Genomic DNA, 25,545 nt, shown 5'->3' with positions numbered 1-25,545 from the left:
CTTAGCATAATACACTATAGCTCCATCCACGTCATTGCAAATGGCAAGATTTCATTCTTTTTGATAGGGCTGAGTAATAATTCCACTGTATATATGTACCACTTCTTTATCCATTCATCTATTAATGGACATCTGGGCTCTTCCCCTATTTTGGCTATTGTGGACATTGCTGCTATAAGCATTGGGGTGCACATGCCCCTTTGGATCCCTATGCAGAACAAGTGTTTTAAAATCACATAGTCTAGGAGCAAGATGGCAGAGGAGTAGGAGACCTAAATTTTGTCTGGTCCCAGGAATTCAGCTAGATAGTTATCAAACCATTCAGAACACCTACAAACTCAAACTCAACAGGAGATTGAAGAAAAGAATAGCAGCAATTCTATGAACAGAAAAGTGACCACTTTCTGGAAGGTAGGATGTGCAGAGAAGTGAATCCGAGGCGAGAAGATAGAGAGGGAGCCTCCATCAGCCGGCTACCGGCAAGTGATAGAGCAGTGGAGCACAAAATCGGAACTTTTAGAAGTCTGCTCTGCGGAGGGACGTTGCTCCAGTGGCTAAGCAGGGAGTGGAACCCTCGCTGGGACAGTGTGGTCTCAGGACCCTGGGGTCACAAAAGACCGGGGGTGCCTGAGTGTGACAGAGCTCCCAGGTATTGGAGCAGGGAAGCCGGCTGCAAAAATGGAGCCAAGGAGTGGGCTCTCATCTCGGGGTTGCCATAACCTGTGATCCACGGCACAGTCGGGCCATTGCTCTTTGAACAGGAACCCAACAAGCAGCAGATCCAGGGAGACTCCCCTTCCTCCCCCGGGGAGACTCCAAACGGGGTCATGTGCCAGAGATAGAAATGCTCGGTCACCGGCCAGGTGAGCCCAGAGTGCGGCTGGAGACCAGGCAGACAGGAGTGATTGCTTTTCTATGAGAGCTTACTGAGGAGTGGGGACCCGAGCTCTCGGCTCCTCCAGGACCAGAGATTGGGAGGCCACCATTTTCACTCTCGTCATCCGGAAGCTGTACAGAAAGCTTTCAGAGAACAAAAGCTACTGAGAGCAAACCCGAGTAGATTACTTAGCCTGGCCTCTGGCAAGGGCGGTGCAGTTCCACCTCAGACAAAGACATTTGAGAATCACTGCAGCGGCCCCTCCGCAGAAGATCAGCAAGAACATCCAGCCAAGAGCAAGTTTACCGATTAACGAGAACTGCAAAACCAGCGCTAGAGGAATACAGCACATAGAATTCATGGCTTTTTTCCCATGATTTTTTAGTCTTTCAGCTTTAAATTTTTTTAATTTTCTTTATTTTTTCTTTTTCTATTTTTTTAGTTGAATTTTTCGTCTTTTTCAACCAGTATCTTATCAATTCCTGTTTTAAAATCTTTTTTAACTTTCATTTTTATAGTCATATTCTATCCCTTCATTGTATTTAACCTTATTTTTTGTGTATATATAAGTTGTTCTCTCTTTAAAATTTTGGGATGCAGTGTCTTCTAACAGACTAAAATGTACCCTAAATCTAGTGCATGACGTTGTCCTAGTCTCGCGCCTGATCACATTTTTTTTTTAATTTTTTTCATTCTTTTTTCAACCAACTTCTTATCAATTGCTTTTTTAAAATCTTATTTTTTTTTTAAAGATTTTATTTGACAGAGAGATAGAGAGCACAGATAGAGTGGCAGGCAGGGGGAGAGGGAGAAGCAGGCTCTCCGCTGAGCAGTGAGCCTGATGCGGGGCTTGATCCCAGGGCCCTGGGATCATGACCTGAGCTGAAGGCAGACGCTTAACCGACTGAGCCACTCAGGCGCCCCTTATAAAATCTTTTTTAATTTTCATCTTTACAGTCATGTTCCTTCCCTTCATCGTATTTACCCTTATTTTTGTGTATATATATATATATATATATGTTTTTCTTTCTATTAAATTTTGGGAGGCAGTTTCTTCTGACAGACCAAAATACACCCAAAATCTAGTGTGTGGCTCTGTTCTACTCACCAGCCCTCTCATATTCTTTTTTGTTTTCCCTCTTTATTTTCCCCCCAGTTTCGGGTTTCTTCTGATTTGTTTAGTGTATATTTTTCTGGGGTCATTGTTACCCTTTTAGCATTTTGTTCTCTCATTCATCTGTTCTCCTCTGGACAAAATGACAAGATGGAAAAACTCACCTCAAAAAAAAAGAACAAGGCAGTACCGACTGCCAGGGACCTGATCAACAGAGACATTAGTAAGATGTTGGGACTAGAGTTCAGAATGACGATTATAAAGATACTAACTGGGCTTAAAAAAAGCATAGAAGATACTAGAGAATCCCTTTCTGGAGAAATAAAAGAACTAAAATCTAACCCAAGTCGAAATCAGAAAGGCTATTAATGAGGTGCAACCAAAAATGGAGGCTCTAACTGCTAGGATAAATGAGGCAGAAGAGAGAATCAGTGATATAGAAGACCAAATGATGGAGAATAAAGCTGAGAAAAAGAGAGAGAAACAACTACTGGATCACGGGGGAGAATTCAAGAGATAAGTAATACAATAAAGCGAAACAACATTAGGATAATTGGGATCCCAGAAGAAGAAGAAAGAGAGAGGGGCAGAAGGTATATTGGAGCAAATTATACCAGAGAACTTCCCTAATTTGGGGAAGGAAACAGGCATCAAAATCCAGGAGGCACAGAGAACCCCCCTCAAAATCAGTAAAAATAGGTCAACACCCCAACATCTAATAGTAAAACTCCCAAGCCTCAGAGACAAAGAGAAAATCCTGAAAGCAGCTCTGAACAAGAGGTCTGTAACCTACAACGGTAGAAACATTAGATTGGCAGCAGACTTACCCACAGAGACCTGGCAGGCCAGAAAGAACTGGCATGATATATTCAGAGCACTAAATGATAAATATGCAGCCAAGAATACTATATCCAGCTAGGCTGTCATTGAAAATAGAAGGAGAGATAAAAAGCTTCCAGGACGAACAAAAACTAAAAGAATTTGTGAACACCAAACCAGCCCTACAAGAAATACTGGAAGGGGTCCTCTAAGCAAAGAGAAAGTCTAAAAGTAACATAGACCAGAAAGGAACAGAGACGATATACAGTAACAGTCACCTTACAGGTAATACAGTGGCACTAAATTCATATCTTTCAGTAGTTACCCTGAATGTAAATGGACTAAATCCCCCAGTCAGAAGACACAGGGTATCAGATTGGATAAAAAAACGACCCATCGATAGGCTGTCTTCAAGACACTCATCTTAGGGGCGCCTGGGTGGCTCAGTTGGTTAAGCGACTGCCTTCGGCTCAGGTCATGATCCTGGAGTCCCTGGATCGAGTCCCGCATCGGGCTCCCTGCTCGGCAGGGAGTCTGCTTCTCCCTCTGACCCTCCCCCCTCTCATGTGCTTGCTCTCTCTCATTCTCTCTCTCAAATAAATAAATAAAAAATCTTTAAAAAAAAAAAAAAAAAAAAAAAAGACACTCATCTTAGACCCAAAGACACCTCCAGATTTATTTATTTATTTATTTTTTTTTTTTTTTTAAAGATTTTATTTATTTATTTGACAGAGACACAGTGAGAGAGGGAACACAAGCAAGGGGGAGTGGGAGAGGGAGAAGCAGGCTTCCCGCGGAGCAGAGAGCCCGATATGGGACTCGATCCCAGGACCCTGGGACCATGACCTGAGCTGAAGGCAGTTGCTTAACAACTGAGCCACCCAGGCACCCGACACCTCCAGATTTAAAGTGAGGGGGTGGAAAACCATTTACCATGCTAATGGACATCAAAAGAAAGCTGAGGTGGCAATCCTTATATCAGACAAATTAGATTTTAAACCAAAGACTATAATAAGAGATGAGGAAGGACACTACATCATACTTAAAGGGTCTGTCCAACAAGAAGATCTAACAATTGTAAATATCTATGCCCGTAACATGGGAGCAGCCACTTATATAAGCCAATTAATAACAAAAAGAAACACATCGACAATAATACAATAATAGCAGGAGACTTTAACATCCCCCTCGCTGAAATGGACAGATCATCTAAACAAAAGATCAACAAGGAAATAAAGATTTTAAATGACACACTGGACCAAACGGAATTCACAGATATTCAGAACATTCCATCCCAAAGCAACAGAATACACATTCTTCTCTAGTGCCCATGGAACATTCTCCAGAATAGATCACATCCTGGGTCACAAATCAAGTCTTAACTGGTACCAAAAGATTGGGATCATTCCATGCATATTTTCGGACCACAATGCTTTGAAACTAGAACTCAATCACAAGGGAAAAGTCGGAAAGAACTCAAATACATGGAGGCTAAAGAGCATCCTACTAAAGAATGAATGGGTCAACCAGGAAATTAGAGAAGAATTTTAAAAATTCATGGAAACAAATGAAAATGAAAACACAACTGTTCAAAATCTTTGGGATGCAGCAAAGGCAGTCCTAAGAGGAAAGTATATAGCAATACAAGCCTTTCTCAAGAAACAAGAAAGGTCTCAAATACACAGCCTAACCCTCCACCTAAAGGAGCTGGAGAAAGAACAGCAAATAAGGCCTAAACCCAGCAGGAGAAGAGAAATAATAAAGATCAGAGCAGAAATCAATGAAATAGAAACTAAAAGAACAGAACAGATCAACGAAACTAGGAGCTGGTTCTTTGAAAGAATTAATAAGATTGATAAACCTCTGGCCAGACTTATCAAAAAGAAAAGAGAAATGACCCAAATCAACAAAATCATGAATGAAAGAGGAGAGATCACAACCAACACCAAAGAAATACAATTATAAGAACATACTATGAGCAACTATATGCCACCAAATTAGATAATCTGGAAGAAATGGATGCATTCCTAGAGATGTATAAACTACCAAAACTGAACCAGGAAGAAATACAAAACCTGAACAGACTCATACCAGTAAGGAAATTGAAGCAGTCATCAAAAATCTCCCAACAAACAAGAGCCCGGGGCCAGATGGCTTCCCAGGGGAACTCTACCAAACATTTAAAGAAAAATTAATACCTATTCTTCTGAAACTGTTCTAAAAAATAGAAATGGAAGGAAAACTTCCAAACTCATGTTATGAGGCCAGTATTACCTTGATGCCAACATCAGATAAAGACCCCATCAAAAAGGAGAATTACAGACCAATATCCCTGATGAACATGGATGCAAAAATTCTTACCAAAATGCTAGCCAACAGGATCCAACAGTACATTAAAAGGATTATTCACCACAACCAAGTGGGATTTATTCCTGGGCTGCAAGGCTGGTTCAACATCCGCAAATCAGTCAGTGTGATACAATACATTAATAAAAGTAAGAACAAGAACCATATGATCCTCTCAATAGATGCAGAAAAAGCATTTGACAAAGTGCAGCATCCTTTCTTGATTAAAACTCTTCAGAGTGTAGGGACAGAGGGTACATACCTCAATATCATAAAAGCCATCTATGAAAAACCCACAGCGAGTATCATTCTCAGTGGGGAAAAACGGAGAGCTTTTCCCCTAAGATCAGGAACATGGGAGGGATGTTCACTATCACCACAGCTATTCAACATAGTATGAGAAGTCCTAGCCTCAGCAATCAGACAACAAAAAGAAATAAAAGGCATCTGAATTGGCAAAGAAGAAGACAAACTTTCACTCTTTGCATATGATATGATACTCTGTGGAAAACCAAAAAGACTCCAGCCAAAGATTGCTAGAACTCATACACAGGAATCCAGCAACATGGCCGGATATAAAATCAATGCACAGAAATCAGTTGCATTTCTATACAGTAACAATGAGACAGAAGAAAGAGAAATTAAGGAGTCGATCCCATTTATAATTGCACCCAAAACCATAACATACCTAAGAATAAACCTTACCAAAGAGGCAAAGGATCTGTCCTCAGAAAACCATAGAACACTCATGAAAGAAATTGAGGAAGACACAAAGAAATGGAAAAATGTTCCATGCTTGTGGATTGGAAGAACAAATATTGTTAAAATGTCTAAGCTACCTAGAGCAATCTGCACATTCAGTGCAATCCCTATCAAAATACCATCAACTTTTTCACAGAGCTGGAACAAATAATCCTATAATTTGTATGGAACCAGAAAAGACCCTGAATAGCCAGAGGAATGTTGAAAACGAAAACCAAAGCTGGTGGCATCATAGTTCTGGACTTCAAGCTCTATTACAAAGCTGTAATCATCAAGACGGTATGGTACTGGCACAAAAACAGACACATAGATCAGTGGAACAGAATAGAGAGCCCAGAAATGGGCCCTCAGCTCTATCGCCAACTAATCTTCAACAAAGCAGGAAAGAATATCCAATGGAAAAAATAAAGTCTCTTCAACAAATGGTGTTGGGAAAACTGGACAACCACATGCAGAAGAGTGAAACTCTACCATTTTCTTACACCATACACAATAGACTCAAAATGGATGAAAGACCTAAATGTGAGACAGGAATCCATCAAAATCCTAGAGGAGAATATAGGAAGCAACCTCTTCAACATCGGCCATAGCAACTTCTTTCAAGACACACCTCCAAAGGCAAGGGGAACAAAGGCAAAAATGAACTATTGGGATTTCATCAAGATAAAAAGCTTTTGCACAGCAAAGGAAACAGTCAACAAATCCAACAGACAACCTACGGAATGGGAGAAGATATTTGCAAATGACATATCAGATAAAGGGCTAGTATCCAAAATCTATAAAGAACTTATCAAACTCAACACCCAAAGAACAAAGAATCCCATCAAGAAATGGGCAGAAGACATGAACAGACATTTCTGCAAAGGAGACATCCAAATGGCCAACAGACACATGAAGAAATGCTCAACATCCCTTGGCATCAGGGAAATCCAAATCAAAACTTCAATGAGATACCACCTCACAGCAGTCAGAATGGCTAAAATTAACAAGCCAGGAAATGACAGAAGTTGGCGAGGATGCGGAGAAAGGGGAACCCTCCTACATTGTTGGTGGGAATGCAAGCTGGTACAACCACTCTGGAAAACAGTATGGAGGTTCCTCAAAAAGTTGAAAATAGAGCTACCCTACGACCCAGCAATTGCACCACTCAGTATTTACCCCAAAGATACAAATGTAATGATCCGAAGGGGCACGTGCACCCCAATGTTTATAGCAGCAATGTCCACAATAGCCAAACTATGGAAAGAACCTAGATGTCCATCAACAGCTGAATGGATAAAGAAGATGTGGTGTATCTTCTTCTATACTCCTTATTATGGATGAGAAAAAGAACTCTTGCTAAAATTTAATTCCTTTTCTCCTAAGAAAAACTTTTCTGTGAAAGGTTTTGCAAAATATGTCCTTGCTCTAAGCAGTGATAATGGATAAGAAGGAAGGAAGGGGTGAGTCATTCAAACAATACTCCCCTCTTTCCCAGTCACCGTATCAGAAATTACACACACACACACACACACACACACACACACACACACACAGTGAAATATTATGCAGCTCTCAAAAAAAATGAAATCTTGCCATTTGCGACAACGTGGATGGAACTAGAGGGTATTATTCTAAGCAAAATAAGTCAGAAAGACAAGTCTCCTATGATCTTACTGATATGAGAAATTTGAGAAACAAGACAGAGGATCATAGGAGAAGGGAGGGGAAAATGAAACAAGACGAAACCAGAGAGGGAGACAAACCATAAGAGACTCTTAATCTCAGGAAACAAACTGAGGGTTGCTGAAGTGGAGGGCAGTGGGAGGAATGGGGTGTCTAGGTGATGGACATTGGGGAGGGTATGTGCTATGATGAGTGCTGTGAATTGTGTAAGACTGATGAATCACAAACCTGTACCCCTGAAACAAATAATACATTATATGTTAATAAAAAAATTTTTTAATAAAAAATTAAAAAATCACATAGTCTATAAAAAAGACACAACTTTTTTCATATAAGGAATAATAATGTTTTGTGTTATTCTTAGAAATCTTGAATCATATGAATCTTATTTGAGGACATAATCCGTAAAATGAATTTTTTGTAAGTTTTAAGAAGTATAACAAAGTACTCCCTTCTCAGTTGCCTGCCCTCACTTAGAGTAAAGAGTACATTTTGGTAAAATTCTTTAAATGACTAGTAAAAAACAGCAATGATACTTCTTTGTGCTTCTGATTATTTGTTTAAACTTATCATTTTTCACAGAAAATTGAAACTCTCAAAGAGACAACAAATGTAAGTTACGTGTTTGGTAAACTCTGGCTCTACATTAGAAAGTGCTTTAAAATATTATTTCTATTTTAAGCTGTTGCTTAAATTAATAAATTGCTCTATTAATAAGAGCAGTTGAGATTTTAATTTTTATAAATTTTTACAAGGGTGTTTAAGAATTTTATTATTTTCTAAAGGATATAAAGGGACTTGAATAATCCTTCTAATTAAAATTCACTTCGTGGACCATTTTACCTGTTTCTGATCTTATCTGTCTTAAGATCCTTGGATAAAAGGTATCATCCATGCACAATGTATATTCTCTTTTTTATAATTAAAATATATTGTGATTCACATTTTCTGATGTACTGGCCTTCTCACGTTATATAATAGGCTACTAATAAGATTTGTATTTTTACAAGAGCAGTTTTAAAAACAGGCAAAGTAGTAGTATTCAGGGTTCACCGTATTGTGATAGGATTCTTTACTCTTCATAATTCCTTAAAAGTCTTGAATAGATATTTTAGAAATTTACACTGGGATTGTCTGCTATTGATCTAAGAATTTGGAAATTAATCAAACTCACATCTTTTTCTGTTTTAAGTGTTGAAAAACCATTTAGAATGTTATTGAGTACAAATTAATAATTTTTTGGCATTCTTTAATGGTAGAATTGCTTATGATAACTTCATCTAACACTGTCAGTATATTAGAACCCACTGGAATCCAGAGAGGGTATTTCTTGTGTAGTATAGACTTAAATCCTGTGCATCTGAACTGATTTTTATTTTTTTTTTTATTTTTTATATTTTAAGCTTTAATGTCATATGACCATTTTATTTGGTGCAAGATCCTAAAATCAGTGTTCTGTTTTTATAGAGCATGGTAGAATCAATTAAACACTGCATTGTGTTGCTGCAGATTGCTAAAGTAAGTAAATTTTACTTTACTTTCATTTAATGAGATGTAAAAATTATAATGGCATTTCTCTTTAATAGCCAGGAAACTTGGTTGTGAAATATGTACCTTCCTCCAATAAGTTGTATTGTGAGGTTCCTGGTACTATTGAACAACTATTGTATTAAGATATTAACCTTAGCAGCGTGTGCCTGTTTTTGATAAGGTAATTTCTGATACGGTGACTGGGAAAGAGGGGAGTATTGTTTGAATGACTCACCCCTTCCTTCCTTCTTATCCATTATCACTGCTTAGAGCAAGGACATATTTTGCAAAACCTTTCACAGAAAAGTTTTTCTTAGGAGAAAAGGAATTAAATTTTAGCAAGAGTTCTTTTTCTCATCCATAATAAGGAGTATTGTTACTACACTACATTAGTGAACCGCTACTTTAAATTGCTATTCTTATTCATGCAATAATATGTATTTTGAATTACTGTGGTGCGGTAAAAATTTCATGGTTATTGTGCCTGCTTTTCTGAAAAATTTTGGTGTATTCAACTTAAATGTTGATTTGATTGCTTGGTATTTTGAGAAATAAGCATTTTAGTGTTTGAAAAGAAGAATTAAAAAAAATTCCCCCCCATTATTTCTACTGACTGTACCTCTGTATTTCTAGCCAGTGGCTAGAAGAGGGTAGACAGGCAATTCAGTAGCCACTATTGGGAGTGATGTTTGCATGGATTTTTAATTACTGGCCTATTTTACTTATTCAGTTGCATGTATTTGTTTGCCTGATAATGGTCACTTTTTACCTAGTATTGTTAATGACACAATTATATAGGACAGTCTATTTGTGCTTAGATGGGAAGGATATTCGGCATATAAGTTAAAGGAGGGCAGTGTCATTTTCTTTTGAGGTTAGATTCAGTATATTAAAGTGTCAGAACTTAAGGGCTTGTGTTCACTTTCTGGGTGTTTGTTTGTTTTACCACTATGCCTGATTTCCTGTGTGTGTGTGTCTAAATTTTCATCTACTTTTGTGGATCAGAATATATTCTAAAGGGAGGATAGGGTTGGAGGCATAAAAGAGATGGTAAGGTTTTTGTTTTTCTTGACTGAGAAATTTTATGGGTGGTTGGGTCACCTACTGTTACCCAAAAGCCTCTACAGTGTAACCAGTAAACTACACCTTGCTCAATGTGAATAGGTAGGTATTTTAGGGATTCACACTGCCTTCTCTGGAAGATTGAGGAAGTAGAAGAGCTGATAGTGTTTAGACTGGTTTGGATAACCTCTACAAGTCATTTAAGACTTTAGATAGTTGTAAAACAAGGCAACAAGCCTCTTTCAGTAGCTCACCTTTTAGCTACCCATCAAGAGTATTTTTGGTGTTCTACCTTTGGAATGAGTTAGAATTCAAATTATTAATACTCCTTTTTAGAAGTTTCTACTATTTTTTTTTTAAGATTTTTTTATTTTTGAAGTAATCTCTACACTCATCATGGGGGCTCGAACTCACAACCCTGATATCAAGAGCCACGCGCTCCACTGACTGAGCCAGCCAAGCGCCCCTAGAAGTTTCTGCTATTTAGTCTATACCTCCTACCTCTCTGTTTATCTTAGCCCAGCTTGATAGACTTACATTTCAGGGTCCTTCAGAACAGGTAACATAGATGAAGTAAATGGAGTTTGGCTTTTTAATTTTTTCCAGAAGGAAGTTTTATTAAGGCTTTTATGTTCAAATACTATCCCTTAAATTATATATGTACTCTATATGAACTCTGTGTGTATCTTTAAATGTAAATCAGACCATTTCACTCGCCTGCTCAAATCCCACTAAATGGTTTCCCATCTCCCTTGGAATGCAGTCTAAACTATTTACAATAATTTACATCACTTGAACCATCACTACTCTCTCACCTCATCTACCCTCACTTGATCACACTACTCCAACAATATTGGCTTGTTTTCTTTTTCACAGACAGGCCAGACTTTTTCTGCTTCAGGGATTTGTATTTGCTTTCCCCGCTGCCTAGAAGGAACTTATCCCAGATTTCTAGGACTCACCCCTCACTTTATTCAGATTTCTGCCCACATGAAATCTCTTTGAAGAGACCTTCCTGACCACTCTATCTAAAATAATCTCTAATCTCTCATTTGTGTTTTTTTCTTCATGGCCTTGCATCACTAGCCAGAATTACATGATACCTTGTTTATTGTCTCTCTACCACCTGATTTATAATCTCCTTAAGGATTTTGTCTTATTTGCCATTGTATTAGTCTGCTTGGGCTGCCCTAACAAGCCACCACAGACTGGGTGGCGTAAACAAAAGAAATTTATTTTCTCGCAGTTTTGGAAGCTAGAAATTCAAGATCAAGGTTCCTGCCAATTTGGTTTTCTGTGAGGACCCTTTTTAACTTGTAGACAGCCACCTTCTCAGTATGTCCTCATGTGGCCTTTCATTGGTATGTGCACAAACAGAGAGAGAGAAGAGAGGGAGGGAGGGGGGAGGAGGAGATGGAAGGGACAGAGGGAGAGTAGGGAGAGAGAAGGTGAGGAGAGCTCTGATATAAGGACACTTACTAGGTCAGGGCTCCATCTTTAGGACCTTATTAAACCATAATTTACTTCATTAGAGGTCCCATCTCCAAATATAGCCATCCTGGGGGTTAGGGCTTCTTCTGAATTTGGCGGTGGTGGGTGGAGACACACAAATATTCGCTCTATAACACCACTGTATCCTCAGTGCCTAGAACAGTTGCCTGCCACATGGTAGGGGCCTGATAATTGTAAATTTTGAATGGATGTTTCTAATACATAACTTTTAATGGTTGCATAGTTTAGTGTTTCCACTTTATGTATGATTTTTTTTATTTAGCCACCTCTCTGTTCTGCTGTTGGTAAACATGGCAGAACTTCTATCTAATACTAATGGGAATATAAATTATTAGTCATTTTGGAGGATTATTCTTCATTGACAGGTTAATAAAATACTGAAATCAGCTACTTTGAAAGATTGCCACCTGAGACCCCAAAGGGATATAAGAAGATAGCTAATTTGATACCTTTGTAGTTTGGAGTAATTTAGTATTAGCTTCTTAGAGGCAGCATGCTGTAGGTAGGATTTTAAACCCCTTCCAGTTTTGATTCTTTAATTCTCACTACCAGAAGTTCCCCTCCTGTCTAAATGATTAATGCATTGGTTCCCAAACTTTGCTACTCACTGGAATCACCTGAGGATCTTTAACAAGTCTTATGCCTGGCTCCCACTCCCAGACATTGTGTGGTAATTGCTGTGGGTTGTCACCTGGGCTTTGGGATTTTTTTAAACTCCCAGGTGGTTGTAATATGCAGCAAAGTTTGGGCATCACTTGGTTAGTGGGATTTTCAGGTAAGTTCTGTTAGTTCAGAAGACTTCATTCTTTGTACCATAGATAGAGACAGTTGGCGTTTCATGAGAAACTGCAGAGGAAGGTGGGGGAGATGGAATAGAGCAGAAATAATCTGGGAGGCCCCTACATCTGAGGACTTGACCAGTTCCTTATCAAGATTAGGTGATAAGACCTATATGCCACAACTCAGATAAGCAAGTGAAATTAATAATGTATTTTATTTAACCCAGTATATCCAAAATCATTTCAACATAAGCAATGTAAAAATTCATTAATGAGAAACTTCATTGTCTTTTTTTTTTTGTACTAAGTTTTCAGTATCTTGGGTATATTTTTTACTTTGAACCAGCCACATTTCAAGTGCTTAATAGCCACATGTGACTAGTAGCTCCCAAACTGGACAGTACAGGTCTAGGTTATCCTTTCAAAGTAGATTGTATATTTAAGTTGTCTTTGGATCGCACGTTCTCTCCCCAGAACATTTTCCTTCATAAGAGTTTTTGTTTTCATAAGTATTTTTAAATTCTTCATTAGACTTTTAAGAAAACAGGTTTACTGATATTAATTTACATATCATAAAATTCACTCATTTAAAGTGTACATTTCAGTGGTTTTTGGTATATTTACAAAGTTGTACAATCATCACTATAATCAAATTATAGTACATTTTTATCACCACAAGAAGAAATATTGTACCTATTAAGCAGTCATTCCCTGTTCCTCTTTCCCTTGCTACCCTTGCCCCTGTTCTTCCTCCAATCCCTGGCATCCACTGATCTGTTTCAAGATTTGCCTATTCTGGACATTTCATGTAATTAAGATCCCACAGTATGTGGTCTTTTGTGACTGGCTTCTTTCACTTAGCATAATGTTTTTAAGGCTCATTCATATTGTAGCATGTATCAGGACTTAATTCCTTTTCATTTCTGAAGAATAGTCTATTGAATGGATATCCCACATTTTGTTTATTCATCAGTTGATGAACATTTGGGTTGTTTCCTTTTTTTTTTTTTTTTTTTGGCTATTATGAATAATGCCGCAATGAATGTGTACATTATAATGGTTTTGTGTGGAGGTATATTTCCATTTCTTTTAACTTATGCATGGAAGTGGCATTAACAGGGTCATACAGTAACTCTGTGTCTTTTTTAGAAATTGCTAAACTACTTTTCAAAGCAACTACACCATTTTACATTCTCACAGTGTGTTACAATTCCATTTTCTCCACATCCTTACCAATATTTGTGATTCTCCTTTTTTTTTTTTTTTTTTAGTGGCTTACAACAGCACTCCTTTATAAGCTCACAGTTCTATAGATCAGACTCTTAAAGTGACTGGGCTGGGTTCTATGCTTAAGGATATCACAGGGCCCAAATTAAGGTTCTAGACAGGTTGAACTATCTGGAGGCTCTGGGAAAGAATCCACTTCCAGGCTTATTCAGGTTGTTAGCAGAATTCAGATCCTTGTAGGACCAAGGTCCCCATTTCCTTGCTAGTTGTTGGCTAAAACTTGGTGTCAGCAACTAAACGCCTCTCTCTGGTCCTTGCACAGACTCCCTCTATCTGCAAAGCCAGCAGTGGCACATCATATCCTTCTCATGGTTCACATTTCTGACCTTCTCTTCTGCCACCAGGCAGGGAAAGCTCTCTACTTTTAATGGCTCATGAGATTAGATCAGATCCACCTGAATAATGTTTCTATCTTACGGTCAGCTATAAATATCATATGATTTCACTTATGTGGAATCTGAAAAACAAAACAAATGAACAAACAAAAACAGAAACAGACCCATAAATGGAGAGAACAGCTGGTGGTTGCCAGAGAGGAGGGGAAATGAGGGGAGTGGGCAAAATGGGTGAAGGGGAGTGGGAGGTATAGGCTTCTGGTTATGGAATGAGTAAGTCATGAGGATGAAAGGTACAGTACAGGGAATGTACTCAATGGTATTGTAATAGTATGGTGACAAATGGTAGTTGCACTTATGGTAAGCATAGCATAATGTATAGACTTGTCGAATCACTGTGTTGTATACCTGAAACTAATGTAACATTGTCAACTATACTTCAGTTAATAAATAAATAATCCACAGAACTTGTGAATATGATGAGATCACGCTTCTGATTATCTTTTTGGTTGTAGCCATTCTCTTGATATCTTGTGGTTTTCATTTGCATTTCCCTAAGGAATAGTAATGTTGAGTATCTTTTCACATGCTTATTAGCCATTCATATATCTTCGGAGAAATGTCTATTCAAATCTTTGCTCATTTTTTAGTTGGGTTCTTTTTAATCTTGTTGAGTTGTAGGTTCTAAATACAAATCCTTATCAGACATGATCTGCATATTTTTCTTCAAGTTTGTAGGTTGTCTTTTCACTTTCTTGATAGCATCCTGAGAAACATGCATATTTTTATTTTTGATGAAATCCTGTTTATCAGGTAAATCTATTGTTTGTGCCTTTGGTGGCTTATCTGAGAAGTCATTGCCTAATCCTAGATCACAAAGATTTATTCCTGTGTTTTGAGTTTGAAGTTTTAGCTCATATTTGCATTCATCTTTGTGGTGTGAGGTAGGGGTCTAAATTTATTTTTCTGCATGTGGCTATCCAGTCGTCCCAGCCTCATTTGTTGAATCTCATCAGACTTGAATTAGCATGTTTATTTTTTGTTGCATATAATTAGTAAGTGTATTGGTCCATAATTAGGGAGCTTTTGCTGGACTGCATTGCCTTATTAGAAAGATGAGGATAGGGGTGCCTGGGTGGCTTAGTCGTTAAGCGTCTGCCTTCGGCTCAGGTCATGATCTCAGGGTCCTGGGATCGAGCCCCACATTGGGCTCCCTGCTTGGCGGGAAGCCTGCTTCTCCCTCTCCCACTCCCCCTGCTTGTGTTCCCTCTCTCGCTGTGCCTCTCTCTGTCAAATAAATAAATAAAATCTTTAAAAAAAAAAAAAAAGAAAGATGAGGATATATTTCATGTATTTTCTTAGTAGGCATGGTTTTAAAAATATTAGAGTCTGTAGTTCTGGCCAGAAGTCTTCCCAAATTATGTTGTGCTGATGTTTTTGTTCATTTTCAGATTTATAGATCTCAGTCATGCTGGTATGTTCTGAGAAGAGACTAGCCTTTGTATTAAGGAATGAGGGATTTATAACCACATAAAAATACAGTATAATTTAAGTGGGAAGTAGCATTAGACCTTTTCTTTGTTTCATTAAAATAATTCATATTGCACTCAATCAAATCTCTAGTTCAGTAACACTTGAGATTTAGCTTTAACTGACGTTGATTAAAGGCCACTTATGGTATACTTACAAAACAAAAACAGAACAATTTTTAAAAAGAAAGATGGAAGTGGGAGCGGGGAAGGGATGAATGTAGCCTTTTTAGGTAGTAGAACAAAATCCCTAAAGTACGTGATGGGAATGGATTGATAGGAAGGCATTTAATAGTCTATGATTTGACTCTGCCTTAAAAGACCACAACAGTCAGGACGCCTGGGTGGCTCAGTTGGTTAAGCGGCTGCCTTTGGCTCAGGTCATGATCCCAGGGTCCTGGGATCGAGTCCCACATTGGGCTCCTTGCTCGGCGGGGAGCCTGCTTCTCCCTCTGCCTGCCTCTCCCCCTGCTTGTGTTCTGTCTCTCTCTCTGACAAATAAATAAAATCTTAAAAAAAAAAAAAAAAAAAAGACCACAACAGTAACAAAAATAATGGACCCTGATTTAAAATACTCTGTAGGTAGCATACATTATTAATTGAGAACATTTTGGGGGGAAAGTTTGTCAGATACTGAAATTTATTTTAAATTATACCAGAATTAAAAGTGGTTGCTTTCTTAGATAATATACATATATAATGTGGTATATCAGTAATCATTCACTGCATAACAAACCAGTCTAAACTGAGGGTCTTAAAATAGCAACAATCATTTAAATTTTGCTCACAAATATGCAGTTTGGGTAGACCTCATGACTTGTTTCTGTTTCATGAAATGTCACCAGTAATGACTTGATGCAGGGCTAGAGGATCTACTTTCAAGGTGGCTCACTCACATGCCTGGAAAGTTGGACTGAGGGCCTAAATTCTTCATATAGTCCTCTTTACAGCTGCTTGGATTTTCTCACAGTATGGTGGTTGGGTTCCTAGAAAACAGTGTAAGTTTGTGACATTTCCATGACCTAGTCGTAGAAATCACATATAGTCACTTCTGCTATACTTACTGGTAGAGACCATCACAAAGGCCCACCTAGGTTCTAGGGTAAGGGACATGAACACTGCCTCTTTTTGGGGTCATTTCTGGAAAATTTAATCTATCACATGTTATGTAATATTTCTTTCCAAGGAATCCTTTGGAAAAATCAATTTAATATTTAGAAATTAATAGGGGAAGGCCAGAATTAAGTTAAAATGTCATCTGCACAAGAAACTTTCTCAATTTATTTTCAACTGTCTCTATTAAGAATTAACTGAAACTTTGGATGTTCTAAATATATAGTTAATTTTGCAAATAGGGGGAAACCCCATCATGAATTACACAGTTAACAAAATGCAGTTATTCTCAAGGACCCAGTGTATAGTCATATTCATAGCTACACTTTATTAGAGCAAAGGATCCAAAGCAAAATCAGCAAAGGGAAAAGGCACATGGGGCAAAATCCAGAGGAAACCAGCACAAACTTCCAAGTGTCTTCTCCCAGTAGACTCACATAGAATGTGCTTACTTCCTCCAGCAACAAATTGTGACAACATATGTGAAATTTGGGGGCACCTGGGTGGCTCAGTTGGTTAAGCCTCTGCCTTCTGCTCGGGTCATGATCTAAGAGTCCTGGGATCAAGCCCCACATGGGTTCTCTGCTCATGGGGGAGTCTGCTTAGCCCTCTCCCTCTGCCACTTCTCCCCGCCTTGTGCTCTCTCCCTCCCTCTCTCTGCCTCAAATAAATAAATAAAATCTTAAAAAAAAAAAAAAAGTAAAATTTTGTCTACCGGGGAAGCTCATTGAAGACTCAACACCCTCAGTTTTTGTTGGGGCCTTGTCATATAAGCACTCTCTAGCTAGCACTTATCAAGATTCCAGACTCCCAGAAGGAAAGCTGGTTGTTAGCATAAACCATATTATTAAACAGTTTAGGCACAGTGAGCCACTCTTATCAGATAGAGTGGTGGGGACCCTCCCAAAATTCAAGTTCCTAGTCATTAGCCAAAGGCCAACTTTGCAGGCAGATAGGCCTGCTATGTTAATGCTTTTCTGTACCTGCACTTAAAAATATATATATATTCCCAAATCTTCAGTTGCTCTTGGTTGACCCTTCAATGTGTAGATTTCTGAGTAAACTCAGTGGTTAAAGAAAAATTTATAGATATAAATGAGATACAACTTGGCCATTATGTTTTTGTTTTTGTTTTTTTAAGATTTTATTTATTTGACAGAGAGAGACACAGCAAGAGAGGGAACACAAGCAGGGGGAGTGGGAGAGGGAGAAGCAGCCTTCTCGCGGAGCAGGGAGCCCGATGCAGGGCTCGATTCCAGGACCCTGGGATCATGACCTGAGCCAAAGGCAGACGCTTAACGACTGAGCCACCCAGGCACCCCGGCCATTATGTTTAAAACCAAGACCAAATATTGGTTTCTGTTAAAACTTTAAAACTTCCTGATAGTATGGAGCTAGAACTTTAAACACAATACAAATAGGTGGATTATAATTACAGAAATGAATATGTGTTGATAACTTTCCACCACCTTCTTCCTGAAGTACATCCTTGGAGAAGCAAGGCAAAATAGCATATTAAGAACATGAGTTCTGAAGCCAGACTAATGGAATCCTGGCTCCCCACCCTCTATCTGTCTCAATTTTCTCATATGTCCAGTAGGAAAAATAATAGTATCTACTTTATCGAGTTGTTGGTGGAATAATTAATGCAAAATATTTGTCATGCAGTTAAGTGCTAATTCCTATGTCATTCCATGGATCAGTGATTACATTTACTAAAACAAAAATCAAACCATCTGTTGAGAAAAGTATAATTCTGGGGCCTACAGCCAGAATATGGGAAATAGTGTCTCTTCCAAGATTTTAAGGGTATATGATTCTTACACCTTTAAAATGCAGTGAGAGTTTGGGAGTTGTGGGTAGTTGGCATAATTTACTATAAAATTAAACCCAGAAATATTCAGGGTCTTCAATCCTAAATTAGTATATCTGCTGTTAATAGTTGATACTGATGTAACTACACAGTTCCATAAGATATTCATAAAGAATTTAATTAAACTGCCTATATAAAAAAACAATTGCCATGCTGTTGGTGGTGGTTGTGTAGCCAGTGATAGAATTACGTTTGGCTAGCAATGTGCAGATGGAATTATAATCTCAATAGAAACCGAGAAATAGTTTTCTAACATTGTTACTAGTAGAATAAGCTTTCATAATAGGGAAGAAAGTACACAAGGACTTACTGAAATAAAAGAATGAAGTTAATATTTTTAACATTTTTCCTTAAGGACCAGTGTAATGCGGAGAAGCACGCAGATGGAATTATAGTAAGTTTAATCTAATCTTTTTGTTTCCCTTTACTTCTGCAGAGCATTATAACCAGTCATGTCAGGAGAAGCCTGAACTTCTACTCATTTTTCAACACAAATTCCTCTTTTTCACCTACTCACTGCTTTTTGTTGTTGACTCTTGCAATTTTCCTTAAGCTTCTAAAATTGGCCATCTTTCAGCAATCATTTGCAGGGAAAATGTTAAAATTTTTCTAAATGTTGGTTCAGATTGAATCACTTTGCATGTGTTAACATGAAGGGTTAATCATGGTGTGAAAATACAGCTTTTATGACTAAGGCATAACTCACAATGCTACATTTCTTGTCAAACTTCTTTTTTTCTCAGATGAAAGCAGAAGGGGAGGGATTCAATATTGAAACATATCTTAATCTATTTAATATTGTGTATTGGTTTCTATTTTTTAGATTTTGTGTGTTAACTATCATTGCTACTGTGGTATATATTGTGTTTTTATTAGAACAAATTGCAGCATGAATTCTTTCATTTACAGCCATTTTCTTATTCTTTCCTCCTCCTCAGCTTTTTACTCTTCCCTTAGATTCAACTTCTCCTTTAAAAAGAAAAGAAAATTTTATTGTTGGTGTTTCCCATCTGGAAATAAAAGTTAGAATTTGAAGATTTGTAGTTGGAGTGACCCTGGTTTTAGGGTAAACTGAGTGACTTCTGTTTAGACTGTATTTCTAAAGCAGGAGGCAGCCCCTTTTTTTGTCCCAAGAGTTTAAAGATGCCAGCTTGTCTGAGATCTGGAAACTTCAAAATCTTCAAAACCATCTCATGATTATACTTGAAAGGATAAGCATGTTATCTTTGTATTTGGTTTAAAATGAAAAAAAGTTAAATATCGATGTTGTTTGCATATTTCTTAAGAAGCCAGAGATAAGAGAAGCATTTTTAAAATTTGAATTAAAGACGTTGGAATTTTTATCTGTCTTTTCACAGTACAAGTTCAGAATTTGAGCCATGGTGATAATACAATTATGTGATCTGAATACAATGTAATATAATGTAGTATCTCTTCCTGAGCTATCAGTTAAGATTGTAAGCCTCATGGAAAAGGACTATATATGTTGTCTAGCATGTCATGGTCCCCAAAGATCCTAAGGAAAATCATGTTGGCAATTATTTTTATCTCTCTTTCCTCAAAACAAAATTAGTTACTTTTTATTATGTTAAAAAATCGGCAGTTTTATAAAGCATACCAAAAATGTTTGGTCATTTGCAATTAAAAACATCTAGAAAGTTTATACTTACAAAAAATCTAACCTGTAGAAAACAACCATACTTGAATCATTTGATCAGGACTATAGCATTTTTCCTTAAGAGTTTTTATTTTTTTAAAAAGAAGGGAAGCGTTCATGATTTAAATCTTAGACCCACACAGCTAGAACCTGGCCCTGCTACTCAATAGCTGTGATCTTAGGCCCGTTATTTGACCTTTGAGCCTTAGTTTCCTCAACTTTAAAGAAAGGTGGCTAGATCTACCTCAGAACATTGTTGTAAGGTATAGGATGAGCACAGAATCAATAAATGGTAGTTACACATAAATGCATGTATATATAATTTATGTTTTGCAGAATGTTATTAATGGTACAACTGTGGTTAGAGCTAAGGATTATCATTTATTTGTGCTTCTGAAGTTCTGCATATTCATTTTCAAAGCAAGGTGTAGAATGTAATTTGACATATTTTAGCCTGAAATTGATTGAACAAAGACTGTAGATAAGTATGGAGTAGTTATATTTTCTATTAACAACAAGCAACAAAAGATATCTGGTACTTTAAATATATATGCAAAAATCTAAAAGATTAGACAAGCTTAATCTTCAGAACATTTCATCTGGAAAACAAAAGATTACATTCAAAAGATAGAATTCTACTGGTCCCTTTTTCTGAAGTTATTTCTTATTCTCTTCAGTAATTTTTCTTATATAAAAGGTAAGGATAAGGAGGTGACATACTCTCCTTCCCATAGATCAATATTAATGGTGGGATTTTGCCTTTGTAAAGCACTTGGAGTTCTTTGGAGAAAACCATTAGGTAAAAACAAGGAATTTATTCTAAGAACAGCTGCAGGACTTGTTGAGACATTTGTTTAGTTATCATATCCTGGTCCAGTATCTAAAGATAGACTCGTAAAGTAATAACCAAAAAGCCCCTAGAGAACATATAATCCAGACATTTCTTATTTTACAGACTGGGAAAGTGAGGACCACAGTAGATAAAAGACTTGCCAAATCCTTGGTAGAATAAGGATTCTAAGGAATTAAAATTCCTAGTCTGTTTTATCTGTGCTCTTCCCAGTACTTCAAAACCTTCACTACTTCATTTTATTAGGGTTTTTATTATTAGTGATTGTTTTCAGGGTCTCTTCTCTAAGTGTCCTATATTTTCCTGTTAAAATAGTCAATAGACTACTGTTGTGACGAGCATCAGAATTCTTGTGCTCAAATCAGTTGATTTAAGAAATCTGATTTAGGGGCACCTGGGTGGCTCAGTCATTGGGCATCTGCCTTTGGCTCAGGTTGTGGTCCCGGGGTCCTGTGATCGAGCCCCACATCGGTCTCCCTGCTCAGCAGGAAGCCTGCTTCTCCCTCTCCCACTCCCCCTGCTTGTGTTCCCTCTCTCGCTGTGTCGTCTCTCTCTGTCAAATAAATAAAATCTTAAAAAAAAAAAGATCCGATTTAGCGATTTTTAATATTTATGCAGAGAGGGGCTTTAAGAAAAAAAATTTTGAATTAAATGAGAATGCTATAAAAACTTTCCCTTTAACTCAGTTTCCATTGCTAGGGGCTTCTAAATTTTTATGAATACTTTTGGGGCTCATTCATCAGTAAAGTATTTCTCTTCTAAATCTGTTTCAGTATTTTCTGTTATAAGCCTTCCCAAATATATATTTGAAGTTTTCTGGATCAAGGAAAACTCTAAAGAACTGAAAATTTTATTTCTTGGGTTTTATCTGGTATAGTGTTCTAAATGATAGATCTAAACTTTACTCTGGCAAAGACCTTAGTTTAAAGCTACCCTCCTCCAAGTAAAAAAGCATCAGTAGGGGCGCCTGGGTGGCTCAGTCGTTAAGCGTCTGCCTTCGGCTCAGGTCATGATCCCGGGGTCCTGGGATCGAGCCCCGCGTCGGGCTCCCTGCCCCGTGGGAAGCCTGCTTCTCCCTCTCCTGCTCCCCCCTCTCCTGCTCCCCCTGCTTGTATTCCCTCTCTCGCTGTGTGTCTCTCTGTCAAATAAATAAATAAAATCTTTAAAAAAAAAAAATCAGTAAACTATGGAGTCTTGTTTTTATTTTTATTTGTTTATTTTTAAAGATTTTATTTATTTATTTGACAGAGAGAGAGTCAGCGAGAGAGGGAACACACAAGCAGGGGGAGCGGGAGAGGGAGAAGCAGGCTTCCCGCGGAGCAGGGAGCGCAATGTGGGGGTCGATCCCAGCACCCCGGGATCGTGACCTGAGCCGAAGGCAGATGCTTAACAACTGAGCCACCCAGGCGCCCCTGGAGTCTTGTTTTTAAAAATGTCCTCATGCTGGCAGAATAAGTTCTTGGCTTGAAATCAGAAAGACCTAGACTTTTTTCTCTCTAAAATTGTAACTACATATTTGTTTCTTCTTCTAAATCCTCAAAAAGAAAGCCGCCTTCCCTGCATCCCCCAATTAGAAGATACATCTCTTTGCCTTTAGTGACTGTAAAACTAGGTGCCTGTACATTGTGTACACAGTGATAGAAGGTGGCAATAGTATGAGATGGAAAGATAAAATCCTAGTGGTGCAGGTATATTTACCAGTTGTAGTAATGTTTAATAACACCAAAGTAAGAGAGAGCATTTCTCTCTATCTTCGATAGAGAAACATTATTTGTGGTGAATTGAGAATTAAGGGAATTGAGAAGTTACTGTTTTGGATTCCCGAAATTTTCCCACACCATTTTATAACTCTTTGCAGGTTTTTCCATTTAGCTTTATCTTTCTATATGACAAATTCTTTGATTTTCCCTCCTTACTATGTTGTTTTTTAAGAAACTCTTAGACTTCTGTATCATAAATGAATTTCATTTCCTCTTTGCATTTTGATCAGCATATCTATATAGCTACCCTCAGGACTTTGCTGTCAGAAGTGTGGGCATTTCATACATTTGGGAGGGTTAGCAATGGAAGGGCATTTAATTAAAAATAACTATACTGTGTTTCTTTATCTCAGAGTACTATTAATCCTGTAGATGCAATATATCAACCTAGTCCCTTGGAACCTGTGATCAACACAATGCCTACCCAGACTGTCTTACCTCCAGGTATGATATTTGCAAAAATGTTTCAGATTTATTGATTAGAAAAAACTTAATTTGTGTAGCCATCATAGTAATCTTTAAGGGCTCGTTTTTGGTTTTTTTTGTTGTTTTGTTTGTTTTATTTTTAAGATTTTATTTATTTGGCAAAGAGAGTGAGAGAGCACAAGCAGGGGCAGCACAGAGGGAGAAGGAGAAGCAGGCTCCCTACCAAGCAGGTAGCCCAATGTGGGGCTCGATCCTAAGACCTTGGGATCATGACCTGAGCTGAAAGCAGACGCTTAACCAACTGAGGCACCCAGGCGCCCCTGGTTTTGTTTTTTAATAAGTAAAAGGAATCACAAAAAAATGGTACAGCAGAAAATGCACTGGAAAAAGATGATAATATTTTTGGTATTGGGGATTTTTTAATACAATGAAAGAGCTTTTGGTTTTCAAAGTGAGATGGAAGGAAAAGGTTACTGAGACTTGGATTAACTGGTGGGACAGAATCCTATGACCCTGGATTCATGCTACCAAAGAAAGCTTAATATACATTGACCTACTTGAAGGTAATCCAGGAACTTTCTATTTTGGGGTATTTTTTATAGCTATGAAGAATACAAATGGTTTCTTTTTCATGGTGGACCCTAAGGTAATGGAAGGGAAGGGTGAAATTTGTGATGCCTACAGATTAGAAAGACCTATTTTTAAGTATAGAGTAATCTGTAGGTTTTTTTGTTTTGTTTTTGTTTCGTTTTGTTTTTAACTAGCAAAGGAAGGTTTAGGGACAACACCCATGTATACAAATTCCTTTTACCTTTTGTTGCATCCAACATTTCTGTTTTCTCGATGACGTAGTTAAGTCAGAAATTGTAACAAAAAAATCCCTTTAAAAATACTTTATGTGAAATCCTTTTGTGAATTTTGATTCCTTAAGAGAATGAGCTTAGTATCTAGTGGGGCTAAAGAGGAAGTACTACTGTGCCCCGTTTTATTTTATTTTATTTTTTTTAAGATTTATTTATTTATTGGTGAGAGAGAGCGCACGAGCGCATAAGCAGGGGCAACGGCAGGCAAAGGGAGAAGCAGGCTCCCTGCTGAGCAAGGAGCCCAAAAGGGACTTGATCCCAGGACTCTGGGATCATGACCTGAGCCGAAGGCAGACGCATAATCTACTGAGTCATCCAGGAATCCCTAAAGATTTATTTATTTTAGAGAGAGAGCATGTGCGTGTGCACAAGAGGGAGAGGGAAAGAATCTCCAGCTGACTCCCTGCTGTGCGCGGAGCCCCAGTGCAGGGCTTGATTCCATGACCCTGAGACCAGACCTGAGCCGAAATCAAGAGTGGGACGCTCAACCAACTGAGCCACCCAGACGCCCCATGTTCCCCATTTTAAAATGACTTAGGTGGTTTGATGCTTAGAAAGACTTTATCATCAGAAGTGTTTGCTAGTTTTATAGAGCATTTTTACTGAGGTTTTGGCCTGCCTTGACTAGTCTCTTGATATCCTGCCTAATGTCTTAGTACTTGGTAGCATATCACCATTGAGTTTAAAGGGGATAGAAGGTCTGGAAGAAGGAGTAGCATGGAACTTGACTTAATGGAAGACAGTTTCAAAAATTACTGATCTTTAATATTTTGAATTCCACACAATTGCAGTTAACACAGTTGTATTTGGCTTTTTTCCTAACTTATTTCATATGTTCAAATCTTCTAGAACCTGCTCAGTTATGTAAGTCAGAGCAGCGTCCATCTTCCCTACCAGTTGGACCTGTATTAGCTACCTTGGGACATCATCAGACTCCAACACCAAATAGTACAGGTACAGATTTATGTAATTTCTTTAATTCTCATAACTCCCCATTAACATTTAAGATTTGTGTTTGATTGCTGACGGGAAAAGGGATGAAATGTGTTATGTATTTGTGTTGAAGATACCATAGTTCTGCTGTCATTCTATACATGAAGTGGTTAACTTTGTCATAGAGCCAGAAGCTTTAGTAATAATTCTATATATTTTTAAAGATTTTATTTATTTATTTGACACGGGGTGGGGGGAGAGCAAGCACAGGCAGAGGGAGAAGCAGGCTCCCCGCTGAGCAAGGAGCCCGATGTGGGGCTTCATCCCAGGACTCTGGGATTACGACCCGAGCTGAAGGCAGCTGCTTAACCGACTGAGCCACCCAGGTGCCCCAGTAATAATTACATTTTAAATAAGATAAAATATTGCAGGATTTTGTTTACCTTAAAAGAT

General features: G+C 38.0%; 1 protein-coding gene across 7 annotated transcripts in view; it reads left to right on the top strand.

Moving 5' to 3' along the window:
* Positions 1-25,545, top strand: part of OSBPL9 (oxysterol binding protein like 9) — a 179,338-nt gene that overhangs the window by 126,088 nt on the left and 27,705 nt on the right. For 4 of the 7 annotated variants that reach the window (XM_036108396.2, XM_036108391.2, XM_036108398.2 and 1 more), the window contains 5 exons: positions 8,166-8,195; positions 9,051-9,101; positions 18,959-18,997; positions 23,224-23,314; positions 25,009-25,113. In XM_036108396.2, coding sequence (XP_035964289.2) covers positions 8,166-8,195; positions 9,051-9,101; positions 18,959-18,997; positions 23,224-23,314; positions 25,009-25,113 — 316 coding nt within the window. The remainder of the gene's footprint in view (positions 1-8,165; positions 8,196-9,050; positions 9,102-18,958; positions 18,998-23,223; positions 23,315-25,008; positions 25,114-25,545) is intronic. The other 3 variants (XM_036108397.2, XM_036108393.2, XM_078073161.1) reach the window with 2 other exon arrangements.

This window comes from Halichoerus grypus, chromosome 5, assembly GCF_964656455.1.
Source record: "Halichoerus grypus chromosome 5, mHalGry1.hap1.1, whole genome shotgun sequence".
Lineage (NCBI taxonomy): Eukaryota > Metazoa > Chordata > Mammalia > Carnivora > Phocidae > Halichoerus > Halichoerus grypus.
This window is presented reverse-complemented; position numbering and strand designations above follow the sequence as displayed.